The sequence below is a fragment of the Neofelis nebulosa genome, chromosome 13 (assembly GCF_028018385.1).
Source record: "Neofelis nebulosa isolate mNeoNeb1 chromosome 13, mNeoNeb1.pri, whole genome shotgun sequence".
In the NCBI taxonomy this organism is placed as follows: Eukaryota; Metazoa; Chordata; class Mammalia; order Carnivora; family Felidae; genus Neofelis; species Neofelis nebulosa.
In genome coordinates, this window is record NC_080794.1 from 23,690,304 (window position 1) to 23,717,873 (window position 27,570).

The window sequence follows — 27,570 nt, forward strand, 5'->3', positions numbered from 1 at the left end:
CCAGGATCTTGCATCTTGCTCTGTGCTGAGCACCCAGCGCCCTGGCCCGAGGTGGGAGACCAGTGCACCCTGATTGGTCCTCTGAGAGTTCTGCTGCCAGGGGTCTAAGGTTCGGGTTGGGGGAGAGAAGGGGGTGGGCAGGGTTCCGGGGAAGAGGTGGCCAGGTTGCCCCACCCAGGCTTTCTGGGGCCTCGGCTCCCAGGTTGTGCGGGTCACTCCAGGCAAACCGCCCAGGCCCCCAGGGACCAGGCTCAGAAAGAGCATACCGGCCCTGGGAGATTTTCACAGTGTTTCAATCAGCTTTCCACTCCAAGTTTCTTTAGCTGATAGTCAACACCAGATATTTTTAATCTCTTCACACTGCACAAGAAAGCATTTCTTGCTAGAAAAAGTGTAGTTAAGGTGAGTCGTTAAAATACAGCGACAATTGCTGCAAATTAAGTCTGCTTATATCAAAACCATGGTTGTAGAGCTAAGGGACATTCGTAAAGGATAATGCAGGCTGTGTCACGGTGATTTTACAAACATGGTAAAATCCTTTTCTCTGTCAGGGTTTCTTAACAAACAATTAAACAATGATAATTACAATACATGCACAGGTTATAAAAGACCGTATTTGTCGTAGGATTCATACATACAGCCATGACAGTACATTCATTTGAAAGACTAAACTGAGATATAAGAACATCAATTGATTCCAAAGGATATTTATAGCCCGGATATACATGAAAGTCAGGAACTCTCTATAGGGAGTGACAAATTTACAGAAATGTACGAAACATTAAATGCTAAATGAGTTTCTCTATCCTATTCACGAATTTTTCAGTAATCAAACACTGTAATACAATATCTCAGGGTCCATATAACAAGGATTAACAGATGAAAGATCTGGTTGAAGTTTCAAATGTAGTCACTGCTGGGCTCAGCGTGCTGCAAGACCATCGGGAGAAGCAGTGTGGGTAAACTGCAAGATAAAAGGAAAGAATCAGTCTTAAGACAGCCCGAAAAGCACCTTCCGGGGCCCCAGGTGGGGCCTAGCGCGTGTCCCCCCTCCCCAAAGACCTTCCTGGCTGAAGAGATTTGAGAATCTAGAGAAAATATGAAGCATTTTGCATTATCAATGAGAATTATTCGATTGAGTTCCTACTGGCTTAAGACTGAAAGTTCCCAAATTAAAAAAAACAAGATGAAGGAATCAATCAACTATTCTTTTATTTTGTCAGGATTTTAAGTAATCTCCACTCCAAAATGGGGCTCAAACTCACTACCCTAAGTTCAAGTGTCATAGGCTCCACCTGGCCTCCAGCCAGGAGCTCCCAACAATCAAACACTGTGGCTGAGACAGGAAAACAGGATGAGAGCAGAACAAAGCCCACCCCTGGAGGTCCTCAGAGCAGGGAGAAGAGGGCCGGGCTCCGGGGCCCACACCCGAAATCTCCATGTTCAAACTCAGCGCCTCAGAGGGCAATGTGCTTCCGCTTTCAAAAGCTAATCTCTCAACTGAGAGGCCACCAGTGTCACTCATGTGAGGACGAGAATCCTCTTGGGCCTGGTCCATTCAAGAAGGTGTGCGTAAAACAAGCCAGCCAGGGCCTGTTGACCCGGGAGCTCCACCAGACCAGGCAAAGGCCAGTGCCACTTGCTCCCGAACGACCGGGAAGGTCAGCTCAGACCTGGAAAATTTCCTACTGCTCCAACAGCAATCCTGCCTCCCTACCAAAAAAGACATTAGCAGACACTGAACCCAAACTTCTTTTTTTACGAAAAGAGTGGAAATACAGTTTTCTCTGGAAAAACTGAGAACACACCAACCTCTTTAAGTGTAAGCACACAAACACCAGCATCCTCTTAGCAGGTGTAGAGAAGCTCGTGTGTGTGTGTGTGTGTGTGTGTGTGTGTGTGTGTGCGTGTGTGTGCGTGTGTGTATGTGTGTGTGTTTGTGAGTCTATGTGCGTCTGCGTGTCTGTGTATTTCTGAAAGTCCCTAAGTGAGCCTGCTGCGGCTCTCCTGGCTCACATGGACATTGCGCAGACAGGACACAGGGTGTCCGACTGTGGCCTGCACGGACGGTGCCCTCTACTCACCAACAGGAGGCGTCGGCAGGATTAAGACACGACTGGCTGAATCCAGCCTCTGTGGTGCAGATACTATGCCTGCTCCAAGCAACACAAGGGGCAGCGTGCAAACGCAGCATGCGGTTAGTCTTAAAATAGCACATGAGGGCACAAATACAGCCCCACACATTCTAAACCACAGCAGCAACCACTGAGGGCTCCCGGGGCACTTCTGAGTGGGGTTCTCTCCACCCGCAAGCAGCCGGGGGAGTCCCCGGGAGTTCACTCTCAAATAGCAAAGGGGCAGTAGAGGCCATGAAAACACTTTCGCCGTGTCCATCTGCCATCTTGTGAAAGAGGGGCCAGGGCTGCCTATCACATACGTAGCTCTGCAAGTGACGCTCTGAGGCTGGTCCAAAGCTCTGAGGACACCCACGATGCCTAGTTGTAGTAGTGGAGAGAATACGCTAATATTCCATCAGATAGAAATGTTAAAAAAATCTCAATCACTGTGAAACTTTGATAAGCAGAAGTCAGGAGTAATCTTAGATCATCCGAGCCTGAGCATGCCACAGCATCTGAACGCCTTGTTACATATTAAGTCGGCCATTCTCCATCAGTGTTCACATTCCAACCCAAGAGCCTCCCATACCTCCGCCAAGAGGCTGGGGCAGAGCAGCACGTCACATACAGACCGGCAGCATCTTCTTTGGCTGCATAGAGGACAGAGAGGAAGTGACCCAGAAGTCTGCAGGGAGAGTCTCTGCTGACTCAGCAGGTAAGTCAAGAGTGTCTTGATCTACATTGCTATCTCTAAGAAGGTGCCCTCCTGAAGCTTCTATCATCATCCTGGGAAATTACAGGACACATTGTGAAATAAAAACCAAAACTATATAGTAAGGTTACCAGCCCTTTAAAATGACCGCACTCTGCAAGTTTGTTTACAGCTGTTTACCCCCATTCCTGACAGCCATTGGGGGCCCCCTGCCCAGATGGCTGCCCCAGGCGGTAAAGGGAGGCAGGGCCGTATTTGTGCCAGGACACTGACTGGGCACAAGTCAGGACACTCCTGGGCTGACTGGACCTGCCGCACTGTCTTTGTGAAATCACCTTCCTGCTATAGAAGATACTACCTTTTGGTTTTCAAAACAGTCTTTAAGCTGCGGACAGTGCTACACGCTAGGACGGTCCCACCACACCCTTTCACATGTCCTATTCTCGTCACACTTGAGTGTTCTTATGGCAATGAAGACAGTCTTAAGTAGTGGTGTGGGAGTAAATCAGTCCTGCTGTTGTATAAGGAGAAATCAACACTTCGTGTCTTTTTAAATAAACGACTGTAACCTTCCCCCAGAGCACAGGGCCCTGGACTGCAGAGAGACCTCCGGCCGCCCCCAAACACAACTTACAGGCTCTATTGCCAGGCTGCCATCAACGTGTTATGATGTGAAAAATATTTCTCAAGACTATCAAAAGTCAAATATCAAAAGGAAAGAAACCAAACTCCTCACCTCTGTTAAAATATTGGTTTCTCAATAGCTCATTGGTTTGGTAGTTTTTTAAGTTTTTGTAGGTACATTTATTTATTTTTGAAAGAGACAGAAACAGTATGAGTTGCGGAAGGGCAGAGAGCTAGGGAGAGAGAGAATCCGAAGCAGAATCGCCATTGTCACCGCTGAGCCCAATGGGAGGCTCAAACTCACGAAGTGTGAGATCCCGACCTGAGCTGAAAGCAAGACTCAGATGCTTAAATGATTGAGCTACCAGGCGCCCCTGTTTGTTAGATTTTCAGAGAGAGAGGGAGAGAGAAAGAGAGAACGATTGTGTGTGAGCGAGAGAGGGGCCGATGGAAAGGGTGACAGAGGACCCAAAGCAGGCTCCACGCAGACAGCAGCCAGCCCAATGCTGGCCTCAGACTCACAAGCAGTGTGATCCTGACCTGAGCCAAAGTCAGACACTCAACCAACTGAGCCACACAGGCGCCCCAAAGCTCATTTGTTAATAAATTAAGAGTGAAGCTTAACTTGTAAGGTAAAATTATCTCCACATTTGGAAGAGTAGTCTGGTACATGATTCCTACAAACATAATAATCTACGTTCCTTTTTTTTTTTTTTTTTTTTTTAAGATTTTACTTTCAGGAAATCTCTACCCCCAACACAGGGCTCAAAGTGACAACCTAGAGATTATGAGTCACGCTGTCCTCCGACTCAGCCAGCCAGGCACCCCCAAATATAATACTTAACAGTTAATGCAAATTTAGATATCATTAGGCCGAAAACTTATTTCACCGACCCTTTGGTCAGTCCCCATGACCAAAAGGTGGTTCAACTCCCATTCCAAGATAGCACGAGCCTGAAATCGCGAGCAAACACCCCAAAAGTTATGTCAATCTAAAGGATGACGACATATTGCACTTGCGTTGAAACCAAGACTTCAAACTCAAAACAATATCCATTGAATCCTAATAGTGTATTTTCAATCAGAGATGTTAACGTGGAGTCCATTAATGGGCTTGAATTACTTATCTTTGAGAGGCAGAGAGACAGCACGAGCAGGGGAGGGGCAGCGAGAGATGGAGAGAGAGAATCCCAAACAGACTCCACGTTGTCGGCACGGAGCCCGACTTGGGGCTCGACGCCACCAACTATGAGATCATGACCTGAGCCCAAAGCAAGGGTCGAGCGCCGAATCATCTGAGCCCCCCAGGAAGCCCACAGGAATGGGCCTTTGGGGAGAGAGGTCCATGCTCTCCGGGAAATTAGACAAGGGTGCCGTGGAGGGGGATTTGCACTGGGGACACTGAGGGCATTCCCAAAGGTGTTCAGTGTTCTGTAGAAGGATCAAAAGATTCCTGATTCTCCATTGAGCCCATGAGTCACACAGAATTCCACTGGGAAATCAGAAACAGAAGCCATGAAACTTCCACGTGGCACACAAAGTAAGAGTGTTTCTCTCTCCACATAAGAGCTAAATGCACGCCAGTCTCACGAGCCTGTGAGGGGAAGGGACAGGCAGAGCTCAGGCAGGAGGAGGCAGCACCGAGGACTCCGTGCCACACAGCACAGACCGGGCCTGGGGAGAGAGGACTAGCTGTGCGGTGAAGCTACACGCTGCCTTGCTACAATACAGGTTGCAGGGTCTCCAGCAAGAGAGCAGTGGGCGGGTGCGGACGGCCAGGTGTCACCTGTGTGTTCTGGGTCGGGTTCTGCACCAGAAGCGCCAGGGCGGTGACATCCAAGGTCCCATCTGAGGCCATCAACGTGCCGTGAACTCCACTGTCTACGCGATTGTTGGCATCCGCTTTAAGGCCAATCGATAGGACCCAGCGAATCACTGGGTCCTTCCTCCAAACCAGCACCTCTGCCGACAGTCAACACCCATGGCCACGGTGGCTGCCAAAAGCTCTCTCCATCACAACCACACCCTGTAATGCAGGACAAGGATCTCTGCTGTGTGCCCCAAGCCTATGCTTCAGCTGCACACTCCGGGTGTTCTGGAAAACCTTCCTCCCGTCAGACAACACTGTTGGCCCCGTGCCTGGGCACCTTGTCACTTCAACACAAACGTCTCAGTTCTAATCGCAAAGCCCGCTTTGTGGACTCAGTTGAAAATCAGAGAGACCTGAAAAGACTCCCCAGCATATTAAGAGACTGTGACGGGATACCTCACGTTCATGCAAAGTAACAAAGATTGCATTTGCTTTAGGAGACATGGAAAAATCACCAGATGATTCACTAGTTACTTCTGGTGAAAGACTGCTTCTGTCAACTGTGAAGAGATTTAAAAGGAAGTACACACTACAGGAAACACATTTACCCAATTCATTTCCAAGGTCTTTCACTAGGTAAAATAGCAGTTGTTCAAACGCATGGACACGCTTCAAACACTTGCAGATCCTTATTACATTTCTCTGTTACATACCTTATAATTAAATTATGTATATACACAACGTGTATCACAAAGGTTGGCTTCTGGCTTTTCTTGTGATTCACAATAACTCAATCACAGCTAGGCTATCCTTCAACTGGGCCATCCCCGCTGCCCCTTTTTCTCAAGTTTATTGATTTTTGAGAGAGACACAGACAGAGACAGAGACAGAGACAGAGACAGAGACACAGCAAGAAAGTGGGGGAGTGGCAGACGAAGGGAGGGAGGGACAGGATCCAACCTAGGCTCCACACTGTCAGCGCAGAACACGACAAAGGGCTCGAACCCACGGACCGTGACATCATGAGCTGAGCTGAAGTCAGAGCCTTAACCGGACGAGCCCTCCAGACGCCCCTCGCTTCTGGATTTTCAATCGGCCCCCAGCACCGAACTCTGTGCTGAGGAACCAGAGTTACAAGCCCACATCCTGGAGGCATGGAAGACTCGTCTGCCTTTTGTGGTTAGTTACTTCCTTCCTCAGCTTTCAGACACCCAATTCCTTGCTGTGGCTGCGCCCCTCCCGGTTACAGAACTCTGCCTCCTCCGTGCGGTAAGATGGACGAGCACTGTGGCCGCCAGGGACCAGGCCTACTGAACAGGGTCCCGATTTCCCTCAAGGACTCAATTCTCGACACCACACAAGATTTTCCAATCACCTGCTCCAATGGAAACCTCAGGTGAGTGCTTCCCAGCCTTACAGTTAGAGCCCACTCAAAGACATTGAGAAATCTGCGGAATTCTACAGGGAGTAGGCACACGTATGAGGTCTCCTAACCTGTGACTGACAACACGCATCTCACAGTTAGGACGTAAACGAAGCAGTGAGGTGGTCGTTCGTAACAAGAATCGTGCCATCAAATACGACGTGACCACGGCCGTGACTGAGACTCATTCTCCCAGGCGGACATTGTCAACACTAGGCACCTTTCGTGGAGCCTTATGGGGCTCTACCTCACCGCCACCTCCCTGAGAACTTCACTCCTCATAGCCCACTGTACCCAGAAGCCTTACCAGAAACAGTCGGTTAACACATATTTTATAAGTGACGTGTATATGCTACATTCCTTCATAAAACAAGGTAAATGTGATTAAGAAAACCATAAAGAAAATACATTTACATCACTCTACTGGATGGAAACACATAACTTGCCTATAAGTGGACCTGATCTTCAAACCCTGGCTGTTCAAGGGTCAACCGTATGTTTCTGGGACTGGCCATGCGTGTCCACAGAGACCACAGTATGATCCACTCTCAGACACTGCGTTATACCTATGATAACACAGAACCCAAGTGAGCAATTTGAACATCTCAGCCCCGGAGAAAGTCACTTACACACACTCTGTGAAACTGAATCAAATGCTGCGGCAAACAACTCAATAAAAGCTGTCCTCATATGACCAAGTACTTAACCCATACCTCCTGAAGATGACAAAATAAACGCAGGAAACACAGTGAAATGTTTTGGCCAATTTTTGTGACCTCTGGACTTACAAGACATACACATTTCTGGGAGCAGTGGGTGTGAGAGCCAGAGGGCACTACCACGAATCTTAATGTTTTCATTACAGAAAGTATAAGGATGTGGAAGAAAACACACTGGCAACATCCAAGGGACCGAATTTTCCCAGCATGGTTCCAGGAGCAAAAGGCCCTGGAGGCCTTTTTATGTCCGTGGAGGACATAATACTGCTTTGCAGCTATAGACTATATTGAGCAAACGAACAGCTACTGCTTTCAAAACAGGTACAGCTGAAAAGTGCTCAGCAAGGTGACAAGAAACACAATGCTTATTTTTTAAAGTTTTGGTGTTTTTCAGCTTGTCCACCCAATTTGCTGAGTCCCAGGGCACCTTGGGAAGGGTTTTCAATTCAGTGGCTCCAATTCAGTGGCTGTGGGGAAGCAGAGTGATGAAAGGGGAGGTGGGGGGTGTCAACGGCCACGGGAGGTCTCCCGACACGGGGAGGGGTCTGCAGGCAGAGACACCACGGATCTAGAGGAATGAGGCCAGTAAGACCACCCACACGCTGCAAACACGCAGGGGACAACAACCTGGTCATGCAGGCTCGTCGCTAGCGTGGCTGGGGTGGACCTTTTGTTTTCTGGTGAGCAACCAGCGGATGGATTTTGTGATGCCCTTCTTCTTGGGGGCATTGTTCAGTGAGTCCTGGTTATTGCTAGTGTTGCTGAGGTTGCTCAAGGGGCCATCCTGAGAGGCTGTGGAACTGGGGGACGCACAGGAGAGCATCTTCCACGCATGCTCGTCGCACGACACACCGCCCCACGTGATTAGAAGCACAATCCCCCAGCTTCTAGGGAGGGCTGCGCCCTGGGAGCTGACACTGTCTCCCTCCCAAGTATATCTGGAGTCCAAGCACCTTGGGTGGAGAACGCTCAGCACCCCTCCCTGGCCGTGACCCGGGAGCACGGAGGACATGCACACCTGAGCCACCCCAGGACATGGTGCGAGTAACAGAGAGGCTGCTGAAGCTGCCTGGTGGGGGTGGGGGGAAGAGAGCATGGCTCCTGACAACCCCACAGGGCACAGTGCAGCCCAGGAGAGGAGCCCTAGGGAGCATGTCACCCAGGATCCACCGGGAGGAAAAGGCAGGTCTCAGGACTGCTGGTGTGTAGGATCTGAGCAAACGAGGTTGCCCTACAGCCACCAGCATCACAAGACTCTGGTCTTTCCCACCTGCCTTTTGCCCTGCTGGCCACACCCAGGGCACCCAGGCAGGTATCCCAAGAACACCGTGCACGTAAACTCAGTTCATTGGCCTTTCTTTGGAATCGCTGTTCCGACCCTTTCTCCCCCATGGAGAGATCAAAGGGTTCTCAGAGCTGAAAACCAGCCCACAGGCATATCTCCTACGATGCCTGTGCCCCTTACTTTGTGGCATCCCTGATGTCCTCGTGGCTGGCCTTGGGCAGTGCCCCTTGCTGCAGCCTGTCCAAGCTCAGGGACCTCTGGGAAGAAGGAGCTGATGGTACACATCGTGTCCTTGCCACACTATCTTGTGACTCTTCCTCCAAAGGCAGCAACTGTGGGGTGGAGAGGAGAGTGACATGAGTTCACCGTGCACCAAGACAGAGGAGCACAGCCCTGAAATGACAGCCAGCAACTCACTTGAAAAGCTATGAGCTGTGCTTTGTGCAGCGTCCAAAACGACTTCCTAGGATCGACATAACGCCAGGCGAAAGGGTGGATTCGCGTCCGGGCAGTGGGCCCACTGAGACCCCCAGCCCATCTGCACCGAGGGGTGTACCCTCCCCAGGACCTCGCACCACCAGGAGCCGGGCCACAGAAGGTAGAGGCGGAGACCCAGACCATGTCACCATACACCACGGCCAGCTGAGAAGGAAGGTGCTTGTTTCCTGACGCCATTCAGGGCAAACCCTGGTGAGCACGGAGCCCTCCCATGCACGATTGTGCAAAGCTCTTTGTTTGGGGGAAATGGAGCGAGCTTGTGGCCTAATCCACTGTCACTTCTGGTAGCGATGCAAGGCTGGAATCTACAGGGACGTGTGTAAAATGACAAGGCACCCAACCCCCTGACCCCACACTCGGGTCTGACTTCTGCTTCTCGGGGACATTTCGGTTGAGGTTACAAACTGACGGACTCATCGGCAGCTTACAGACAGTCTGCTCGACACGGTGGAGACACAGTGTCCCTTGGCTGCCGTCACGACAAATGAACCCCTTCTGACTCCATTTTTCCTTCTGTCACAGGTTGTGGGTCTGTGGCTATGTGGCTGTGGGCCCTGAAAAGGACCGAGGAGCCACGGACCCGCCAGCGTTATGACCCTTGACAGGTCCTGGTGGTGAGGCAGGGCCGGATCTCATGAGACACACGTGTAGGACGGGCGAGACAGGCACAGCCAACTGGGTTTGTACCAGGACCTCCGAAGCTGCATGGGGCTCGGGACACCCATGGCGGTCAGCACCAAGTGGAGCTGAGCTCAGGGAAGACACAAGCATAACCAACAATTACAGACACCTGCCTCCTCTCCTGATTTCCATGACAATCATCAGACAACAAAAGGCTACCTTAACAGGCTACAAATTATCCACAGAAATCCAAACAGGGTTTGCTTGCTACTTGCTTCACGCAAGTAGATTTCATACCCAGGTGGAAGCAAGTATATGGAGAAAACAAACGCCAAAACGGAACAGGACAGGCAGCCACACTAGCGACCAGGCTATGAGGTGAGCAGAGACGGAGGGTTCCGGGAGCACACCCTCCCCTGTGTCGCAGCGCAGTCCACACACAGGCCCCCGCCCAGCACTGGGTCCTGCCAGACTTGTGCCTATGGGCCAATTCAGTCTCAGCCAAAACGGGAGACTCCCGCAAGGCTGGGAAGTGCAATGCCTGTGCTGGCCCTGTCCGCATGGACCTGACACCCACTGCACATACACCTAGACTTCATCCCCCAAAACCTCCAAAGAGCCCTCCAAGTAGCCATCAGTGAGCTGGGGGAGCAGGCCGTCCTGCCTGGGTGTTCATCACACGACCCTCTGTTCCTTGAGAAAGGCTTGCCACAGAGGAAAAGGCAGCGCGAGCCAGCAGAATGCAGGGCGTGCCCTGTGCCCCGTCGCCGATGTGAGCTCCTGATCTCTGAGGACCGTGCACCGATGGGCAGTGTGTGGACACCCCAAGGGCCATGATTCTTTCGCTGTCCTCACTTACCAGGAGGGCAAGGCAGGAGAAAAAGACGGTGATTAATACACCCCGGTCACAAAACCACCAGTGACCGAACTGGCACTTGAACGCGAGAATTCAACTGAACGGACACACCATCTCTGCAGTGGAGGGGCTCCCCCAGCTGCCGCCCAGCTCTGTATCAGAGGCACGGCCCTGTCAGCACATGGCTGGGAAGGTCTGGGATGGGGGTACGATCCAGGAAGCAAGGCATCCCAGTTATGAGGCGGACTCTCTGGTCGAGGGTTCCGACCCGAGGCACGGCGCTTCCCCTGAGAATGGGCACACCCACATCATTGTCCCCTGGACACAGGAGGTGTCCTGTCCCAGTGAGGGGCACTGTAAATGGGAGAAGGGCGCCCGAGCAAAGGTGGGGTATTTGGCAGAGTGGTTTCTTGGCCAGTGTTTGCCCTGCAAAGTGTCCTCATGCACAGGACCCCGGCTCTCGGGCTCTGGTTGCACATCTGGAAATGGGCTAACCACACAAGCTGTGGCTCGCGGGGATGTCTGTGAGGGCCAGGTAACAGGATCCTAAACCACTGCACACACCAGGTGGCGAACCCGAAGAGCTCATTGAATGCTACTGGCTACGGCTGTCAAAAGTGGTTATCCCGAAATCGAAAGTCTATGGCTCTGCTTCAGTAATTTCTCTTCCTAGAAACTTCTATGTCTCATGGAACTAAGTACGCAGCGCAGCGAGCAAGACACAAACGAGAGACAACGGCGAGCTCTGGTGGCCGTCGCAGGTACCGTGGAAACCGGCCGCCACGCTCGAGTCCCCAGTGGCTCCTGTACTTCCCCGCACACGCCAGCCGCTCGTCCTTACCCAGCTGTGGTGCTCACTGTGAAGAGACGGGCACTCTCCCCCACACCACAGACAAACACGGCTAGGTTGCACTACGAAACCCTTTCGCTTCCTCCGATGCTTCCTTACATCACTAGGCTGACAGAGGCATGCAAAGAAAGGAAGAGAAATCAGATTTACTGCACACTAGGAAGTTAAAATTTCCAAGACAAAACGAGCAAACATCTTTTAAAGAGAACAACAGGATGGATATAATTGAGAGAAGATTTAGAAACAACCACGACTGGAAGCAGAACTTTGTGCCACCACACATGTAAACGTGTGTTTACCAGAGACGCTACCAATTATCACTCAGGGACGTAAAACTCCATTACAACATACACAACTCATTAAAACATGGCATCCTGCCGAACAAAGACATCTAACAGGTGCCTATTCTAAACTTTCCTGTAACTGTTCTCCTTGTTGAAAACCAAGTTACACCTTTACAGTATCACCCTAGGGGATGCCGAAGTTCCCGCAACACCTTGTATAACTCCAAACAAACCCACTCTGTTAATGCCCTGCTGGACGTGAATGTGAAATCCTGACCTAGAATTTGAGTGACAACCTCTCACAAATCACTGTGCTGGTTACAGGAGGGTGCCCTGGGCAGGTACGTGATAAAAACGGGCTTAGGGGCAGGTGACAGCTTCACTTGTAGGAGTCCTGAGTTTCAGTGTAGAAGGCAGTACTTGTGCTCAGTAAGCCCATGAGATTTGGAGTCCTGAACACGAGCGTCGGCTCCGCAAAGCGTGCTGTCTGTATCCAGCTTCCGTTCAGCTATGCTCAGTGCCTTATGTCTTTTGAAGAAACACTTCGTTTACAAATTATTATCTAGATCAAACCCGTATCCACCTGTACTATACAGTGATACGCTAACGACAATTTATCACTATTGGGGCAAAACCCCACTATCTAATGACAAATGAAGATGCAGGAGAAACAACACGAGCCAGCCACGACTGACCACAGACGCTCCAGGGCAAAACAGCAAACTGACAAAACACAAACCACAGAACTTTTACCCTGTGTCTCCTTCCAGCTAGCACTGCGTCTCTGCTCCCAACCAGAGTTCAAGTCCTCCAGAAAGCTGCCCCTACTGTGTCTACACAGACTCTGGAACTCTGGCGAGTGGGCTTTAGCGCAAGGGCTCCTGGACCAGACCACCGTGCTCCTCGGCCTCCACCTTGCCTGGCCCCACCCAGCACGACCAGGCCACCGCTCTCCCTTTCCCTGAACACCTGGCTCACTGAGCTCCTTCCACCTTCGTGACCGTTTGGTCTCTGCCAGTTCTGTATCTCTCTCTCCACTGCCACACTGGGCAGTGCCCAGAGACCCACCCTTGGACTCTGGGGCTATCCACAGGTGCCCACCTAGGGACTTGTCAATCATCTGTCAAACAGAAATAGATTACTAACACACATATCGCTTTTTACTTCCCTTTCGCTGCTGGTCTCTTCTCACTACACTGTGCACATAGGGGTGCAGGCCTATCCTCTGACTTTTTATCTATTTATTGCTTTCTTTGTTTTATTTCAAGTGGGGGACGAGCAGAGAGAGGGAGAGAGAGAGAATCCCAAGCAGGCTCTAGGCGCGGTCAGCACAGAGCCCCATGCGGGACTGCGGGGCTCCGGGGCTCGATCTCACAAACCCAGAGATCGTGACATGAGCAGAAATCAGCAGTTGGACGCTTGACCGACTGAGCCACCCAGCGCCCCTCATCTGGGTTTTTCAGTCATGCTGCACCCTAGCTCTGGGACGATGTCTGCACCAAACTTGTTCCATGACTACAGGTGCTCACAACTTACACAAATATATAAAAATATACGCAGCCGAAGAGACAAAGGACAAAAGTACTTAGACTCCAAAGGTGAATTCTTTGTTGTTTAAGGATGAATACACGTGTTCATTTAACCTTCATTAGCGTTTCAAACCCTTACTAATTTGCATTGTGCTGTACTTAACACTAGGTCCTATCTTAATCCACATTGCTACTTGATACAAAGAAAGAACAAAAGCTCTCAAAAGTAAATTCTAAGGCAGCAAAAGAAGAATGGGGGAAGCGGCAAGGAGAAAGCAGCCTATCAGTCCTTTAGTTCCAGAAGAGCCTCACAGACAGGAAAAGGCAGGTGACATTGGAGCTGGCAGGTGGGTCCCACGAGAGCCCCCAGAGGATGGAGATCCTTGCCTTGGAAGGCTCATGTCGCAGACGGGCCACACGGCCTTTCCGGCGGCGCTGCAACACCGCGCTGCTGCTGCTGCTGCTGCTGGCATCCGTGGGGCTGTCCGCCAGACGGAACCTGGAAGCTGGGATGCTGCTGACGTGCGTCCGCCTGAAATACGGAGGGAAACAATCAACAAACACGCACACACACACCACGGTTGTTATCTAAAGAAAAGGGGACTTTGTCAGCCAGGCCAAAACCCGTCAATTAGGAAAATGAGGTCACAGAAAAAGGTCTCCAAGGAAGGCATCCTTGCCCCTGGCTCCAGTCCAAGCCCGCTAGCCAGGTCCTGTGGAGACAGGGTCTCCCGGGCCCAGCAGGTGCAACGCATCCCCGCGGCCCAGACGTCCCCGAGGTGGAGCAGCGCCTGCCCCCAGTCAAGCTGTCATCCAGCGTGTCTGCACCACCTCCTGCCCAACTGACCGGGAAGCACTCCTATACGTCCCTCTGGCCTTCACCTGCCATCGGACCACGTGTGCCAAGGCCCTCGCTGTGATGCCAGGTGACCCCAGGTTTTCCTCCACCAGCCACTATCGGGCGCCCCAGGGGCATCCGCGGCAGGATCATTGGGAACCACACCTCGCAGCTCCCGTACACAGGAGGCAAAAGCGTCTCTGGCCTCTGTGCAGTTAGACTAACAGACAAATGTCCCCCTTGGCCACAGAAGTCTCCAGAAAAGTTCCATGGAGCCCCGAGCCCCTAGGGTGGAGTCACTTAATTGGGCTGTCAGCTGCTCCCCTCAGCAAAGGCTCTGGGCACGAAGCGGTCAGCAGCTGTGAAGGAGCACCCGCCAGCCCACGTGCCCGGCCTCAGCCACGGGTTCACCCTCCACACTTGAACCCTGCACGGGAGTCCAGTGGCTCCTTGCTCTCTGGAAAAGAAGAGAAGCTGACTTCCGTTGCACAAATCCCAGTGCGGCCTGAGTGGGCCTGCTTTTGGAGCAGGAGCCTGCACCTAAGGGGGCCCAGTCAGCTACTCGAGGCACTGTCACACCAGAATGACTCTCACCTGGTACCTATTTCTTACAAAGAAGCAAGCAAACCTTTTAATACCTGCTGACAATTACTGTCTGCAGGACGCAGCTCACAAGCCGGCTGACCCGCTCCCTCACAGGCGACTCACCAATGTCCCAACAGACTTAAAGCGATTACATGTCATTCTCCACTCTTTTCAAAAAGCTAAGAAACTGGGAGCACTGCGCTAACCCCACCAATGTGAAGTTGACCTTCACAACCATGGCCACGTGTCCACTCCCATGGTGACCCCACTGGTGTTACCGAAGGGACCACAGCTTCCGGGGACGCTGGGTCCGAATCTGGCACGCTGGACCCCTCCTAGCCCCACCCCATCACTGCCACACTCGGTGGAGGGAGGCCGCAAATAAACCCACCCAAACACGAACAGAACTTTCCCTAACTTCCACGCCTCCTCCCATGGCTGTGAGCTCTGTCATGCCTCCCGGTCTCCTGAGATTCCAAACCTAACCTCTGCAATGAGGTTTCACTTCTCCCTCTTGCCAACTACGAAGCTACCGGCTCCCTGAGCTACATCCAGTCACTCTGCCCATTCGGCCAAAGGATTCCTCTGGAAGACACACAGCAGGTGCTAACATATGTGTTTGTGAGGTGGTTCATGTTAGGCACGGTGAAGGGCAGTGTCCCCCCCAGCCCCGCCCCATCATCAGTTAGGTGGTACCTGGAAAATGGATCGCATCAGACTACAACACGCTCAGGGTTATTGTGTGTAACTCTGATCCGGTTCGGGTCATACCATAGCACACCCACGGTTCTACATTGGAACCATGAGCTGGTTCAGGTCATACTGGTGACAGAGGGAAGCCGTCCCCAGCCGCATCTCAAACACATCTGTGACCCGGGAAATGTCATACCCGTGGTGAAGCGAAGAGCCTCTCAGTCTTGCCCGCTTTAATTCAGCCCTCAGTGCTTCCATGCTCTGTAGAAGCCGATCCTGCAAAGCAGCAAATGACAACGACACTCACTGCAAGCAAGGTTAATGATTCTTTGCCTCAAGAGTCCGTTCAACACGGAGCACAAACTGGTAGTGGCCAGAGGAGAGGAGAGTAGGGGCGGTGGGCAAAAGAGGTGATGCTGATTAGGAGGCATAAGCATCCAGATATCAAATAAGGCCGTCTCGGGGATGAAAAGCACCGTACAGGGAATACGGTCCGTGATACCTTAAGGACTCTGTATGGTGACACACGGTGACCACAGTGATGGTGGTGAGCACAGAGTTACGCGTGCAATTGGTGAAACGGTATGCTGTCTACTTGAAACTGATACAACACTGTAGGTTCATTACACGATGGGGAAATTCAGCAGTTACAAACCCCAAGACCATTGTCTCCAAGAGTCCTCCAGTAAACACCCGGATCACCAAGTGAACGTCCTAAACCCTACTGAACAGTTAGGTCACAGGCCTAACAAGGTTACAGAGGAGAAACACCGAGCCACTAACACTTGTTCCTAATTATGTAGAGAGGAGCAGGACTTTCTGGGCGGTGGGGGAATAGCCCTTCTGTGCAATAGGCACGTGCTCCTTCGTGGACCCTCCGCAGCCCAGACTCACGTCTGCACACGCAGCACCAAGGAGCAAAACCGAAGAGGACCTTCGGTCACACAACAACGCCCTAGGCAGTGCCGTCCCAGGCAGCAGACACCGCCGCACGTGGCTAACTGAGTGCCCAAAGTGGGGCTGGTCCCGACCACAGGGGATGGAACTGTGAGACGGCCCGTGGGTTGCAAGGACTGAATGTGGAAAAACATTGTAGAGTAGCTCCTTCATGTCTATACTATTTACATGATACAATAACATGTTGCCTGCATCGGGCTACATGAAAACTAACATCACCCGTCTGTTTGACCATTTCCAATGCAGCCGCGAGAATCCTTGGGATGACACCCGTGTCACCTGTTACCTTCCTGCTGGGCAACGCTGCACTCAACGAAAGGTTTGCGTGAACATTTTAGCTTTCGAGTGGACCCCCGAAGGGACTCAGAAATCTGAACCCCATAGGCTGCACAGCTCCAACTCCGCCACATGCGTGCCATTCAGACTTGCGAGCGTGGGGCCCCTCGAAAGCACAGTGGTGGCTCGCCTTGGAGGAAGTGTCAGCCCCAGAGGTCACCGGCTCCTTTCCAGTCTCAAGGGATCACTGAATGATTGAGAGATGGAAATACCTTCTCACGTTGCGTTTCTTGTAACTGTTTTTTCAGATTGCCCACTTCTCCTAACGGAGACTTCTGAGAAAGGTACAGTCCTTTAGTGTTGATTCTTTCAAACGTTCCACATGCTAGAGCACGCCTACGTTTCTCTTTACAATAACGCAGCACCACAGAAAAGTCATGGAGTGGATGGCCATACCAACGAACAGGGTCACATGACCACAGAGTGAAATGCTGTCTGTGAAACTGCAGTAACAGCCTTTCCTCATGCTTTGTCCATGTACAATTTCTTCACGGATCACTGTCTGACTGTAAGTATGACAAGTTCCTAAGTTTACTTGCAGCAGGTACACTGGTTCGTACTAGCTTTTAGGGTCTGTGATGCCTCAGTCACTTGGGAAACCTGACCTAAGTTTCGTACATAGAATTCCAATCTCACATACAACTATTCTACCTAAAGGCTGGCCCCAGTGATCAAGGTAGAACCTCACGTGGGGTATAATAACGCACCTCATAATGGGTTTTACCCAAAACAAGTGTGTCGTGTAATTAGCATTGCTCACTGGTGTCTCCAAGTGCCCATCTTAGGGAAGATTCTGGGCTCATCTACAGGGACACAGGTGTCACCAGAACCGGTAGTATCAGGTCCGCACCCAACTGTCACCACCAGAGCTTCTCTCACAGAGATCCTATGATACTGCTTCCCTCCCGTTACACCTCAAGTGTATCCGTTATGATGGTGTAAGAGTCCAGGCTTAGACTCTTTCCAACCCAGATGAAAAGAGGGAAGGCAGGAGATGGAACAGGAGAAACTCTGTTTTCAGCTGCTTAAATGCTTGACAGAACTGCGCACTCCTACCGGTCCGTCTGGACAAAAGAGGTACAAATTAGCTCCCCAGACAAGAACCAGGCTGAAGGTTCCAGCACAGGGGTGGCCAACGAGGGCCTGCTGACCACATCCAGCCACTGCCGGGTCCTATCAACAAAGGGTTATCGACACACGGCTCCTCCCCTTAGTTATATACTGCCTATGGCTGTTTCTGGGCCCATCTTTGATTAGCATGAAGCTAGCTTACTCCTTACCTCTCAGTTAGTAAAAGCCTCACATACTTACTCTCGGGCCCTCCCCAGACCATACTCCTCTTCTAGACAGTAAGACGCACCTTCCCGCACACATACGTCGGGCAGGGACAGGACACTGGGAACTTAACACAGACAGTGGGTAACAGCCTGCAGTTTTCCGCGTGAAAGAATCATTTCTACTTTCTACAGTGGCTGTTAGCCTCTGCTCCACGCTGCTCCTCAGGATCACAACGTGAGCGTCTCCTCTGTGAGGACGGGGGCACTCAGCCGCTGTCTCTCATGTCCTACCTTATCTTCCACAGCAGCCATTCTCTCCTTAAGATGACGCTGAAGACGCTCGTCAGATTCGGAAAGGAGCTGGTCAATAGTGCCCGACAGACATTTATTAGTCTCTTCATTCATTTTTTCTCTCTGCCTTACCTGAAAGAGAAGACGCAGGCTTGAAGCAAAAGTGCGAACATCGGCTCAGACGTGCGAATGACCAGCGGTGCGACCCACACGCACGCCATCCTCGGCTGCCCCTTCCCACGGCACTCTTGGGCGTGCTTGTGCCTCACTGCCAGCACCGACCTCCCGGGACACAGAAACGCAGGAACCTGCTTCCCAGGGGTCATCACTTAGCAGGTGCCTTTGTTTCTGGGAAACAAAACACACATGGGCCCTCACGAATGTCCTCATTATTAGCTCTCAGATGGGCTCAGGAGGCAGATGTACATGCAGGAAAGAGCATATTCTTTTTTTAATTTTTTTTAACGTTTTTTAATTTATTTTTGGGACAGAGAGAGACAGAGCATGAACGGGGGAGGGGCAGAGAGAGAGGGAGACACAGAATCGGAAACAGGCTCCAGGCTCCGAGCCATCAGCCCAGAGCCTGACGCGGGGCTCGAACTCACGGACCGCGAGATCGTGACCTGGCTGAAGTCGGACGCTTAACCGACTGCGCCACCCAGGCGCCCCTAAAGAGCATATTCTTAAGGGGATCAGCTTATCTACACACAGGAGGAGGAATATTCCGGGGCGGAAACAGAAGCTCGGATCTGGCCTCAGGGGGAAAGAAATGAATCCATTGACAAAACCGAAAGATAAAAAAAATCCACTTTGGGAAAGATTCAGTGGTGAGAAAGACTTTCACCTGTTTTTCGTGAAATTCCCACATCTCCTGAACGTTTTGTAATGGAACTTGTATTAGAAATTCATAACAAATTACCTCAAGTAATTTCCGAACGTAACCGCAAAGTTCACGGGTCTGTGTTATATACAACTCTCATCAATCGTCTGGTTTAAAAACTCGTTTCTGCCGCATCTCCTGAATTAACCCAAAACAGAAGCGCCGAGGACAGGCCGGCAGGATTCAGGGGCTCCTGCCGGGCGGAGGGCCGTGGGGTACGGACTACACATGTGCCCTGCAGTCGGGGGGCCCAGGGAGGAGGAAGAGCCCACAGGACACACCCGCAGGCTAGGCAATGGACAGTCCCTCCATGCTCGGGCTTCCTCATCTCTAAGCCACACCTGCTGGCACCTCTTTCCTTGGGAGCAGGCAACAGAAAGCACGACCACCTCACCTAACACGCAGCAACGGCCATCACTTGGAAAAGACCCTGGTCACCCCACAAGAAGGGATCAGCACCCAAGTATTTTTCAAGCAAAACAGCTTAAAAGTGTCCTTGGAATTGTCTCAGTTATAATAGAATCCTTATCTCAACACCTGTCCCTCCAAACTACCATACAGTCCTAAAGGCAATGAAGTGCTTCTCTAAGTAGGTGAGGTCGAATTCTCGGCCCAAGAGGCTAGCGTCTGGTTGTGCTCGCTTGTGTGCATGTGGCATGGCAGGCTGGGGTCGGCCAACACGAGCCCTCACGCTGGCATCAGAAGCTTCACTCCGCGAGAACTCATGTTTTATTCTCTGACCCTGAGGGCCAAGCACACGAGTTTCTGGTGTAAGTTAAGGGTGAGTGTTTCGAGTTTTCTGGTGAAAACAAAACCTGATGGCCTTGGATGGACGTCCCAAGATGGGGAGGCCGCTGCCTGCTCTGTCTCCTGGGTGTTTCACGTTGACATCTGACCAGCTACCGCAGGGAAAAATCTCAGGGGATTCAAGGGACACGGGCCTCCCTTTCGTCAAGGCTCGATTACGCTATTCTTCTTCTTAGGAACATCTACCCTGACCTGTGCCTTTCATCTCAAGTAGAAATTCAGGATGTGGGGACCAAGGTCAGGCCCGTGACCTGATTTCAGGACCTCAGTGTCATGTCCTAAGGAAGGAGACCCCTCCTCTAGGCTGCCCTACCCCAGGCCAGTACCTCCGCTTTGGCCAAGGGACACCCACGAGGTCCCGCGTCAACCGTGAGTAGCTGCTAATGAGCTGGTGGGCACAGTGGGCTGTGCGGGTGCCTCCACCCCTAGGCAGCACTGCCTCCGGGGCCCCAGCGTCCAGAGAACATTGTCCACATGCTAGGAGTGTTCAGTAGCATCCAACTCGCACAAGAGTCCACTGTACCCCTGATGGGACCGAGAAGGGGCCTGGCGTCCACATGGGGAGAAGTGGGAAACAAGGGACCACTCCCTACCCCCAGACCCCCAGCCTGTGCCTCATCCTCAACCACTGCCAGGTGCATGGCTGCTCTGCTCGCACACGTACCCGCTGCAGTTCTTGGTTCTTTTCCTCCAGCTGGGCCTCCATCTGGCGCAGCCTTTCCTCGATGTTGCCACGCCTCTGCTCGGCCTGTGGGCGACAGCGGGGTCAGAAGAGCTGGCGGCCCCACACCACACGCTGTGCCTACGCACGACATGCTGTGAGCGGCCTTCCGCCTGCTCACAGTCCCTACAGGCCTCATGCGTGCCAGTGGGAAGCAGTGGGCTGCCATGCTGGTGACCGGGGGTAGGCAACGGTCTCGTCCCCACCCCGGGTCCCGGATCCTTGGACAGTGCCTCGTCCCCCGGGAGACACCCCTGGCCACTCAGCACGGACAGGAGGAAGCAGCAAGCAGAAAGAGCAAACAGGCGTGCTAGCTTCCTAAGCTGGGAAGTCACTTCCAACAATTTAGCTTCCTCAGCAGCAGAGTGTCCAAAGACAAACAGTCGGGCTACACGGCTGACCAGGGACAGGAGAGAGGACAGGCGAGAAAACAAACGGAGACTTGACATGCAGATCACAAAGGAGGAGAGGCTCTGTTGGAGCCTGGGCTTATGGGTGCCCAATGCCGCCTGCCCGACTTGATGGCAGCCTTGAGGGTCAGCATCCCGTGATGACACCACCCCCTTCCCACTGGGACCCTCACTGCACTGGAACCGGTGACACAGAAGCACCGACAGGCTCCCTGCTACAGGTTCCCTCAGCCCAGGTTCCGGAAGGACGGACTGGCTGCCCAGTCATGTGCTCCCTCGTCCTGTGTGCATCACTCGATCCCAGCACCGACCACATCATGTCTGGAAACTACCTCTTCAACTGCTGCCTTCCTCTGTGGGTGGTGAGGGCTATGAGAGCTGGGAGGGCAGGGACTGTGTCTGGCACATTCCTCGACTCTATTTGTTGAACCTCCGAGTGAATTCCTTAAAGATTTATTTCTTACAGGGGTGTCTGGGTGGCTCAGTCAGTCGGGTTCTGACTCTTGGCTTCAGCTCAGGTCATGAACTCAAGGTTTGGGCGTTCGAGCCCTGTGTCACGCTCTGTGCTGATAGCATGGAGCCTACTTGGCATTCTATCTCCTTCTTTCTGCCCCTCCCCTGCTCATGTATGTGCCCATGCTCGCTCTCTCTGTCTGTCTCAAAATAAATGAACATTTAAGAATTTTTTAAATAAAAACGATTGTGTTGAAAAGAGGATAGGATTTTCTCATTTCTCGGAAAAATTCTATGCTTTTTTGGTTTTTTTTTTTTCCTTCAGTAAGCTCTACACCAAACGGGGTCTCAGACTCATGACCCTGAGATCAAGAGTCCCAAGCTCCACTGACTCAGCCAGCCAGGCACCCCTGTCCTTCTCTTACCCAAGGCTACTACCTTGAGCTTTGAGTCGCTGACTTAACTCTGAAAAGCAGTGAGTCTTAGATGCAGCCAACGGCACACAGCACACATCGGACAAAAACGGAGGGAACAAAACTGAGGATGATGCCTGCCATTTGAAAAGCATTCCGATCTCAGACAAAGTAGCACCGAAAACAGATCTCAGCTGGGTCGCGGAATTTGGCACGCCGACGTTACCGGTGAGAAATGAGATACAAGAACGGACCGCCATGAAAATGACATTCCCACCATGGGACCCAGAAGGAAAGGCAGACCCCACCTTGCAGAGGGTGGCCACCCTCTGGGCCGGCTCGGCTTCCACCTCGGGCAGCGACTTGGCCTTCCTCGGGGTCTGCTGCAGCTTCCGCTCCGCCACCTCCAGGCGCTCTTGCAACTGGCGGTTTTGATCCGCAGTCTAGGAAATGAAGGCAAAGCATCAAAGTGTAGCAAGTCTTCTCTCCGTTTCCATTTTTAATAAAGTGAAACAAAAGCTAAATGCAGAGATCTACTGTTCGTTCTGACTGAAGCCAACAGTTTGGGAGGTGCTTCAGAGTAAACCTTTCCTGTCTGCAAGGAGTCACCCACTGCCTTGGTCCTCGTTTCACTACGCAAAACATGTCTTGCCAAACTCTTTGCTCTTCTTCAGTATCTTCAAAGAAGTCTTTCAAAAGACAAAGTTCCCACACATTAAAGAAAACCCATCTTCTGGAGGAGCTTCCTCGTTCTTCCTGACAAGTTAAGGAGGGAAGGGTTCGGTCCTAACCCTTCGTGAACATATTTATACTGTGGTCCGAGGGCTCGCTCCATAGGACATTCTGATGTGGGCACATCAGTCAGCACAGAGCTTCTGAGAGCCTGCTTGATGCCAGTTGAGTTCTTTTTGGAAGTGTACCATTATTCAACAAAAGCACTCTCCCTCTTGACCAAAAACGTGGAAAACTTCAACGTGGAAAACTTAGACACGAGATTTTTTGTTAAAGGACTTTTAGGGAAGCCGAGGTGGCTCAGTCGGTTAAGCGGCCAATTCGGCTCAGGTCATGATCTCATAGCTCATGGGGTCAACCCCGCCTCGTGCTCTGTGCTGACAGCTCAGAGCCTGGAGCCTGCTTGGGATTCTGTGTCTCCCTGTCTCCCTCTCTGGCCCTCCACTGCTCATGCTCACTCTCTCTCTCTCTCTCACTCTGGCTCCCTTTCTCAAAAATAAATAAGCATTAAAAACATATAAAGTCATTTTAAAAATCATGTATAAGGTGAGGTTTTTGCCAGGTTAACGTTTGTTCCCACAGACTCCTTCCATCTTCTGAGTGCATATAGCTCTGTGTGTATATACAGACTGCGTCTCATGCTTTAAAACCCTCAGAATATAAATCACATGCTGTACACAAAGTATTTCACGATCTGCCTTTTACACTCATGATTTGGAACATCTTACGTGCCATCAAACAGCATTCCTCAATGTCATTTTCATGGCTTCCTAGTCTTTCACTTTGATTATCATTTTGGGTCGACTGACACATTTGACAAACACACCAGGCAAACTCACTCTGTTTCCAAGAAGCTGGATGCGGTGTTCCTGTTCAATGCCGGATGACCTGAGACAACCAAGGAAGAGCCGTGCGGCTTCCCAAAACACAGGGTCTCACATCCTCACACCAGACTGTGCTTCTGCACCTGCCATCCCCCCGATCTCAAGTACTAACCAAAATGGCCAGTGCCTACACATTCCCGGCTACTCCCTGCTCCGCTGGAAACAGTGCTAACGGGCAACAGAATAACGTGCATTTAAGACAAGACAAGGAAGGAACCAAGGAGGGTAGCCCCATAACATGCTTCCATAAAATTCGAAAGAATTAAACCCTGGACGTTGAAGTAACCCCGCTGGTCAACACAAGATTCTAAGATCCTAAAACCTTGACATTGACACTTGGTCCTTAACCTGACTTGTAATTAATAAAAGTGGAATGAAGTTCAACGAAACCAACGACCTGTCGATGCAGAGAGTCCTTCTTTGCGATCTCGTTTTCAAGTTTATCCTTGAGGTCCTGCAGAGAGGTGGCTTCCTGCTGTGCCCTGAGGCAGCATTTCTCAAGGGTAGTGATCCTCTCTTGCATGTCTTCCTTCTGGGCCATGGCCTACAGCAGGTATTTCAGAGGGAAAACAGGGAAAGAATCAGCGTACGACACATTAACACACTCCAGACACAAAAACTGGGCGAAATTCTCATTTCCCAAACAAACAGAAAAGTAGCATCCTGGGGGCACCTGGGTGGCTCAGCCGGTGACGCTTTGTGAGTTGGCGCCCCGCGTCAGGCTCTGTGCCGACAGTGCGGAGGCTGCTCGGGATTCTGGCCAGGTACCCAGGCTTATTCTTTCCCATGTGTTCAAAGACAAATGGATAATAAAATCTCCCGGAAGTCACAACCTCGGTTGCCTCCGGACACCGTTGAGCTTTCCACAGAACAGCGACTTGCCTCTGGAGGCACGCACCATGAGACACCATCCCCTCTCCGGGGAAAAGGTGGGGGAAATCTCATCCAATTCCCACAAAGTTGAAGCAGCAGTGTTAACAAAAGGAAGCCAAACTCCACCTTGCATATAACTGGAAGTCATCTTCTATAGCCTAACCCTGTAACAACATTGTATCCCATGGTATCTGACACTGCAAATGAAACCAGACCGTCCTGCCCTGCCTTTCTTGTCCACCACCCGAGAGATTCCTCTTCCAGCCCTCTGTGTTTACTAAGCAATTTATGTCAGCAGTCTCAAGAGTGAAAGTGATGAGTCCTAAGAAATGATTTTCTAAACTCTCTGCATATTGAACTCTGCTGCGGGGTCTCCCCCCACCTTTGCCAAACAACAACTTCACTGAATGGGTTATATAATTTCTGCAAATACTTTTGTTTTAAATTCGGACACGGCCTCACCCACACTAAGGTACTAAACAGACTGCTCGTGCACGTACACGTGGGTCTGACAGGGTCTGACAGGGTCTTCCCGAGGTGGCATTGACGGGCTGGGGGTGGGGTGTGCGGGGACTGTCCACAAAGGGCAGCTCACAGGGACAGGAGGAGGCACAGAGCAACCATCCCACCCTTACCAGTTTCTGTGACAAGGATCAGATTCCCATCCACGACGACCACACGTGCAGAAGCGGCCGCACTCCTCCATGACCTTACACCGGGACCAGCGGGCTGCCCCTCGCTCACTCTGACCGCCACGACCAGGAGCACGGAACCCCTGGCAGGAGGGCAGGGCGGCAGAGGCGGCCGTGACGGCCCCTCGGGAGAGCCGCCCTCGCACGGTCGTGCCCCCGGCAGCGACCTGGCAGCACCACGCTTCTTCCCACGTGCCGAGTGTGTTCCCAAAACGGACCGAGAGCATGGCATGGGCCAAGCTCAGGTGGCCCACACTCCACACCCGAGGGCACTCCGCCACCTGCCCGCCAGGCCTCGGCAGGGGAGAGCCCAGGGAGGACAGATTCCACCGCGCAGACGGGGAGGCAGCCCGCCCAGGCCCCGGAGTCACGTCCCGTTCTGCTGCTACTTCTACCCAACTCCAAACGTTCAAAACCCGTGGGAGACGAAGGACACACTGGGCAAGGCCGAACCAAACACCCCACGTTTGGCTAGACGACGGCGTGGCCATTTCAACGACACTCACTTCACGGACATCTCTTTGTAATATGCTGTTCATTGCTTCAGAACGGATGAGGTCTTTCCTTGATATGGCTAGGTCCTCTTCCAGCTTGGCCATGAGAGTGCACAGGGTAGCCAGGAGCTCTTTCATCTGGCTCTGCACCTTGGAAACTCAGAAAGGGAAGCAACATGTGAGGGCCCCCACTGCTAGTCTTCATATGTTGTTTTAAAAACAATGCATAGGGGCGCCTGGGTGGCGCAGTCGGTTAAGCGTCCGACTTCAGCCAGGTCACGATCTCGCGGTCCGTGAGTTCGAGCCCCGCGTCAGGCTCTGGGCTGATGGCTCGGAGCCTGGAGCCTGTTTCCGGTTCTGTGTCTCCCTCTCTCTCTGCCCCTCCCCCGTTCATGCTATGTCTCTCTCTGTCCCAAAAATAAATAAAAAAAAAAAAAAAAAAAAAAACGTTGAAAAAAAATAAAAACAATGCATAAAAAGGAAACCCCCTCCAATCAAATCCTGTGATGATGTCTGGAGCTGAACTCTGCGTGTGGCCCCTAATTCTTCTTCTACGAAACTACACCCCTCCAGTGCCACACGTAACTGCTCTCTCACCTGGAAACAAAGGGATTGAGTTTGTACACAGAGGTGTTTCATTAGTCCTTACTATACAGTTACCCTAACATCCCCTTCGCCTCAAATAACATGACAGAATGCTGGTAAGGTTTTTCACGGATGCTCCTGTTCACAAACTTGCTTGTTAACAGCTTTCCATTTTACATTGGAGACAAATCTTCCCCGAAATAAATCACATTATGCAATTTGTACTAGCCAATCGATACACACAACATTTCCACCAACTACTGCTTTTTAACCATACAGACCTGTCTTCTCACAAGAATTCAAGAAGATGAAAAGGAAACTCCAGTCACACAAACACACAAAGCGTGCGTATAACACACAGCATGTGCACAAATTGAGAACCACCGTGGCTAGGCACACCGTTTCATCCTCCGTTTGGTCGTTGTCCAATATGGACTTGAGGACCTTGAGCACCTCCACCTCACTGGACACACCGGCCTGAGTCTTTGCCTGTCGCCTCACCAATGTTCTCCTGAGAGATCTCTCGTGTCTGCAGATTAGGAACTCCAAGTGTTCCAGGAGCACCTAGCGGGAGAGGCAAAAGGAAAAGCGTGTTTCAAGAACAACTTCAATTCCGGGCCTCAAGTTCACCAAATGCAAAACCAAGTCTGAATCCCTTCAATTCAGTGCCCAGGTAGGGAGCCATCCCCTCGAATGTGTTAAAATAGCCTCACTCCTCCTCACGGATCAAACAAGGTTTGAGAACAATAGGTCCCAGCCAACTCCATGGGGACATGTGGACAAGGGGACTGAATGGTGTCCTGTGTTGAAAGACCCTGGCAGTGCGCCTACTGACCCTGGTGTTGTTTCTCTCCGCCTTCAGGTTGGCGATCTCCTCCTCTCTCTGCACGAGCTGCTCCCTGCAGGTGTGGAGCTCTGCAGCGAGAGCTGCACACTCCTGGGGTCGGAGAGGGGACAAAAGTGGAGAGACACAGGGGGTCTTTACCAGAGCACACCAGGCCTCCGTGGCCCTCCAGAGTCCCAGCACCCACCCACCCTCAAGTAGCATCACACACACCAGTCCCCTCCTCACCACCCACAGGAGTCCCGGGGATTTTCGGAGGGACCGACACTCAAGGGGACAGACGTTTGCAGGTGCCTGGCAGGTCTAGGACTCAGGAGCTCTGCTGACTCGGGAGCAACAGGCCGAGAAGCCTGCTGCCCATCCCCAGCCTCTGGCCTCGTCTGGCAAGCAGGCTTGTGGAGCGGCAGCGGGGAAAGGCTGACGGTAGTCAAAAGCTGCTGTCTTAGCCTGAACACCTGGCTCAATCAGACTCAACCA

General features: G+C 51.8%; 1 protein-coding gene and 1 long non-coding RNA gene across 2 annotated transcripts; both read right to left on the reverse strand.

Moving 5' to 3' along the window:
• Positions 1-314: 314 nt before the first annotated feature.
• Positions 315-8,198, reverse strand: LOC131492654 (uncharacterized). Its single transcript, XR_009252215.1, has 2 exons — positions 8,033-8,198; positions 315-964 (listed from the first exon to the last, which is right to left on the reverse strand). It is a non-coding gene; the product is annotated as an uncharacterized LOC131492654 (long non-coding RNA).
• Positions 8,199-13,619: 5,421 nt separating this feature from the next.
• On the reverse strand, positions 13,620-27,297 carry LOC131492407 (liprin-alpha-1-like). The gene is made up of 11 exons (XM_058696034.1): positions 27,085-27,297; positions 26,649-26,813; positions 26,132-26,261; positions 25,677-25,822; positions 24,003-24,149; positions 22,298-22,432; positions 20,657-20,740; positions 18,306-18,437; positions 16,950-17,012; positions 15,641-15,720; positions 13,620-13,860 (listed from the first exon to the last, which is right to left on the reverse strand). The coding sequence occupies exons 1-11, from the start codon at positions 27,295-27,297 to the stop codon at positions 13,620-13,622; spliced, it is 1,536 nt and encodes a 511-aa protein (XP_058552017.1).
• Positions 27,298-27,570: the final 273 nt, after the last annotated feature.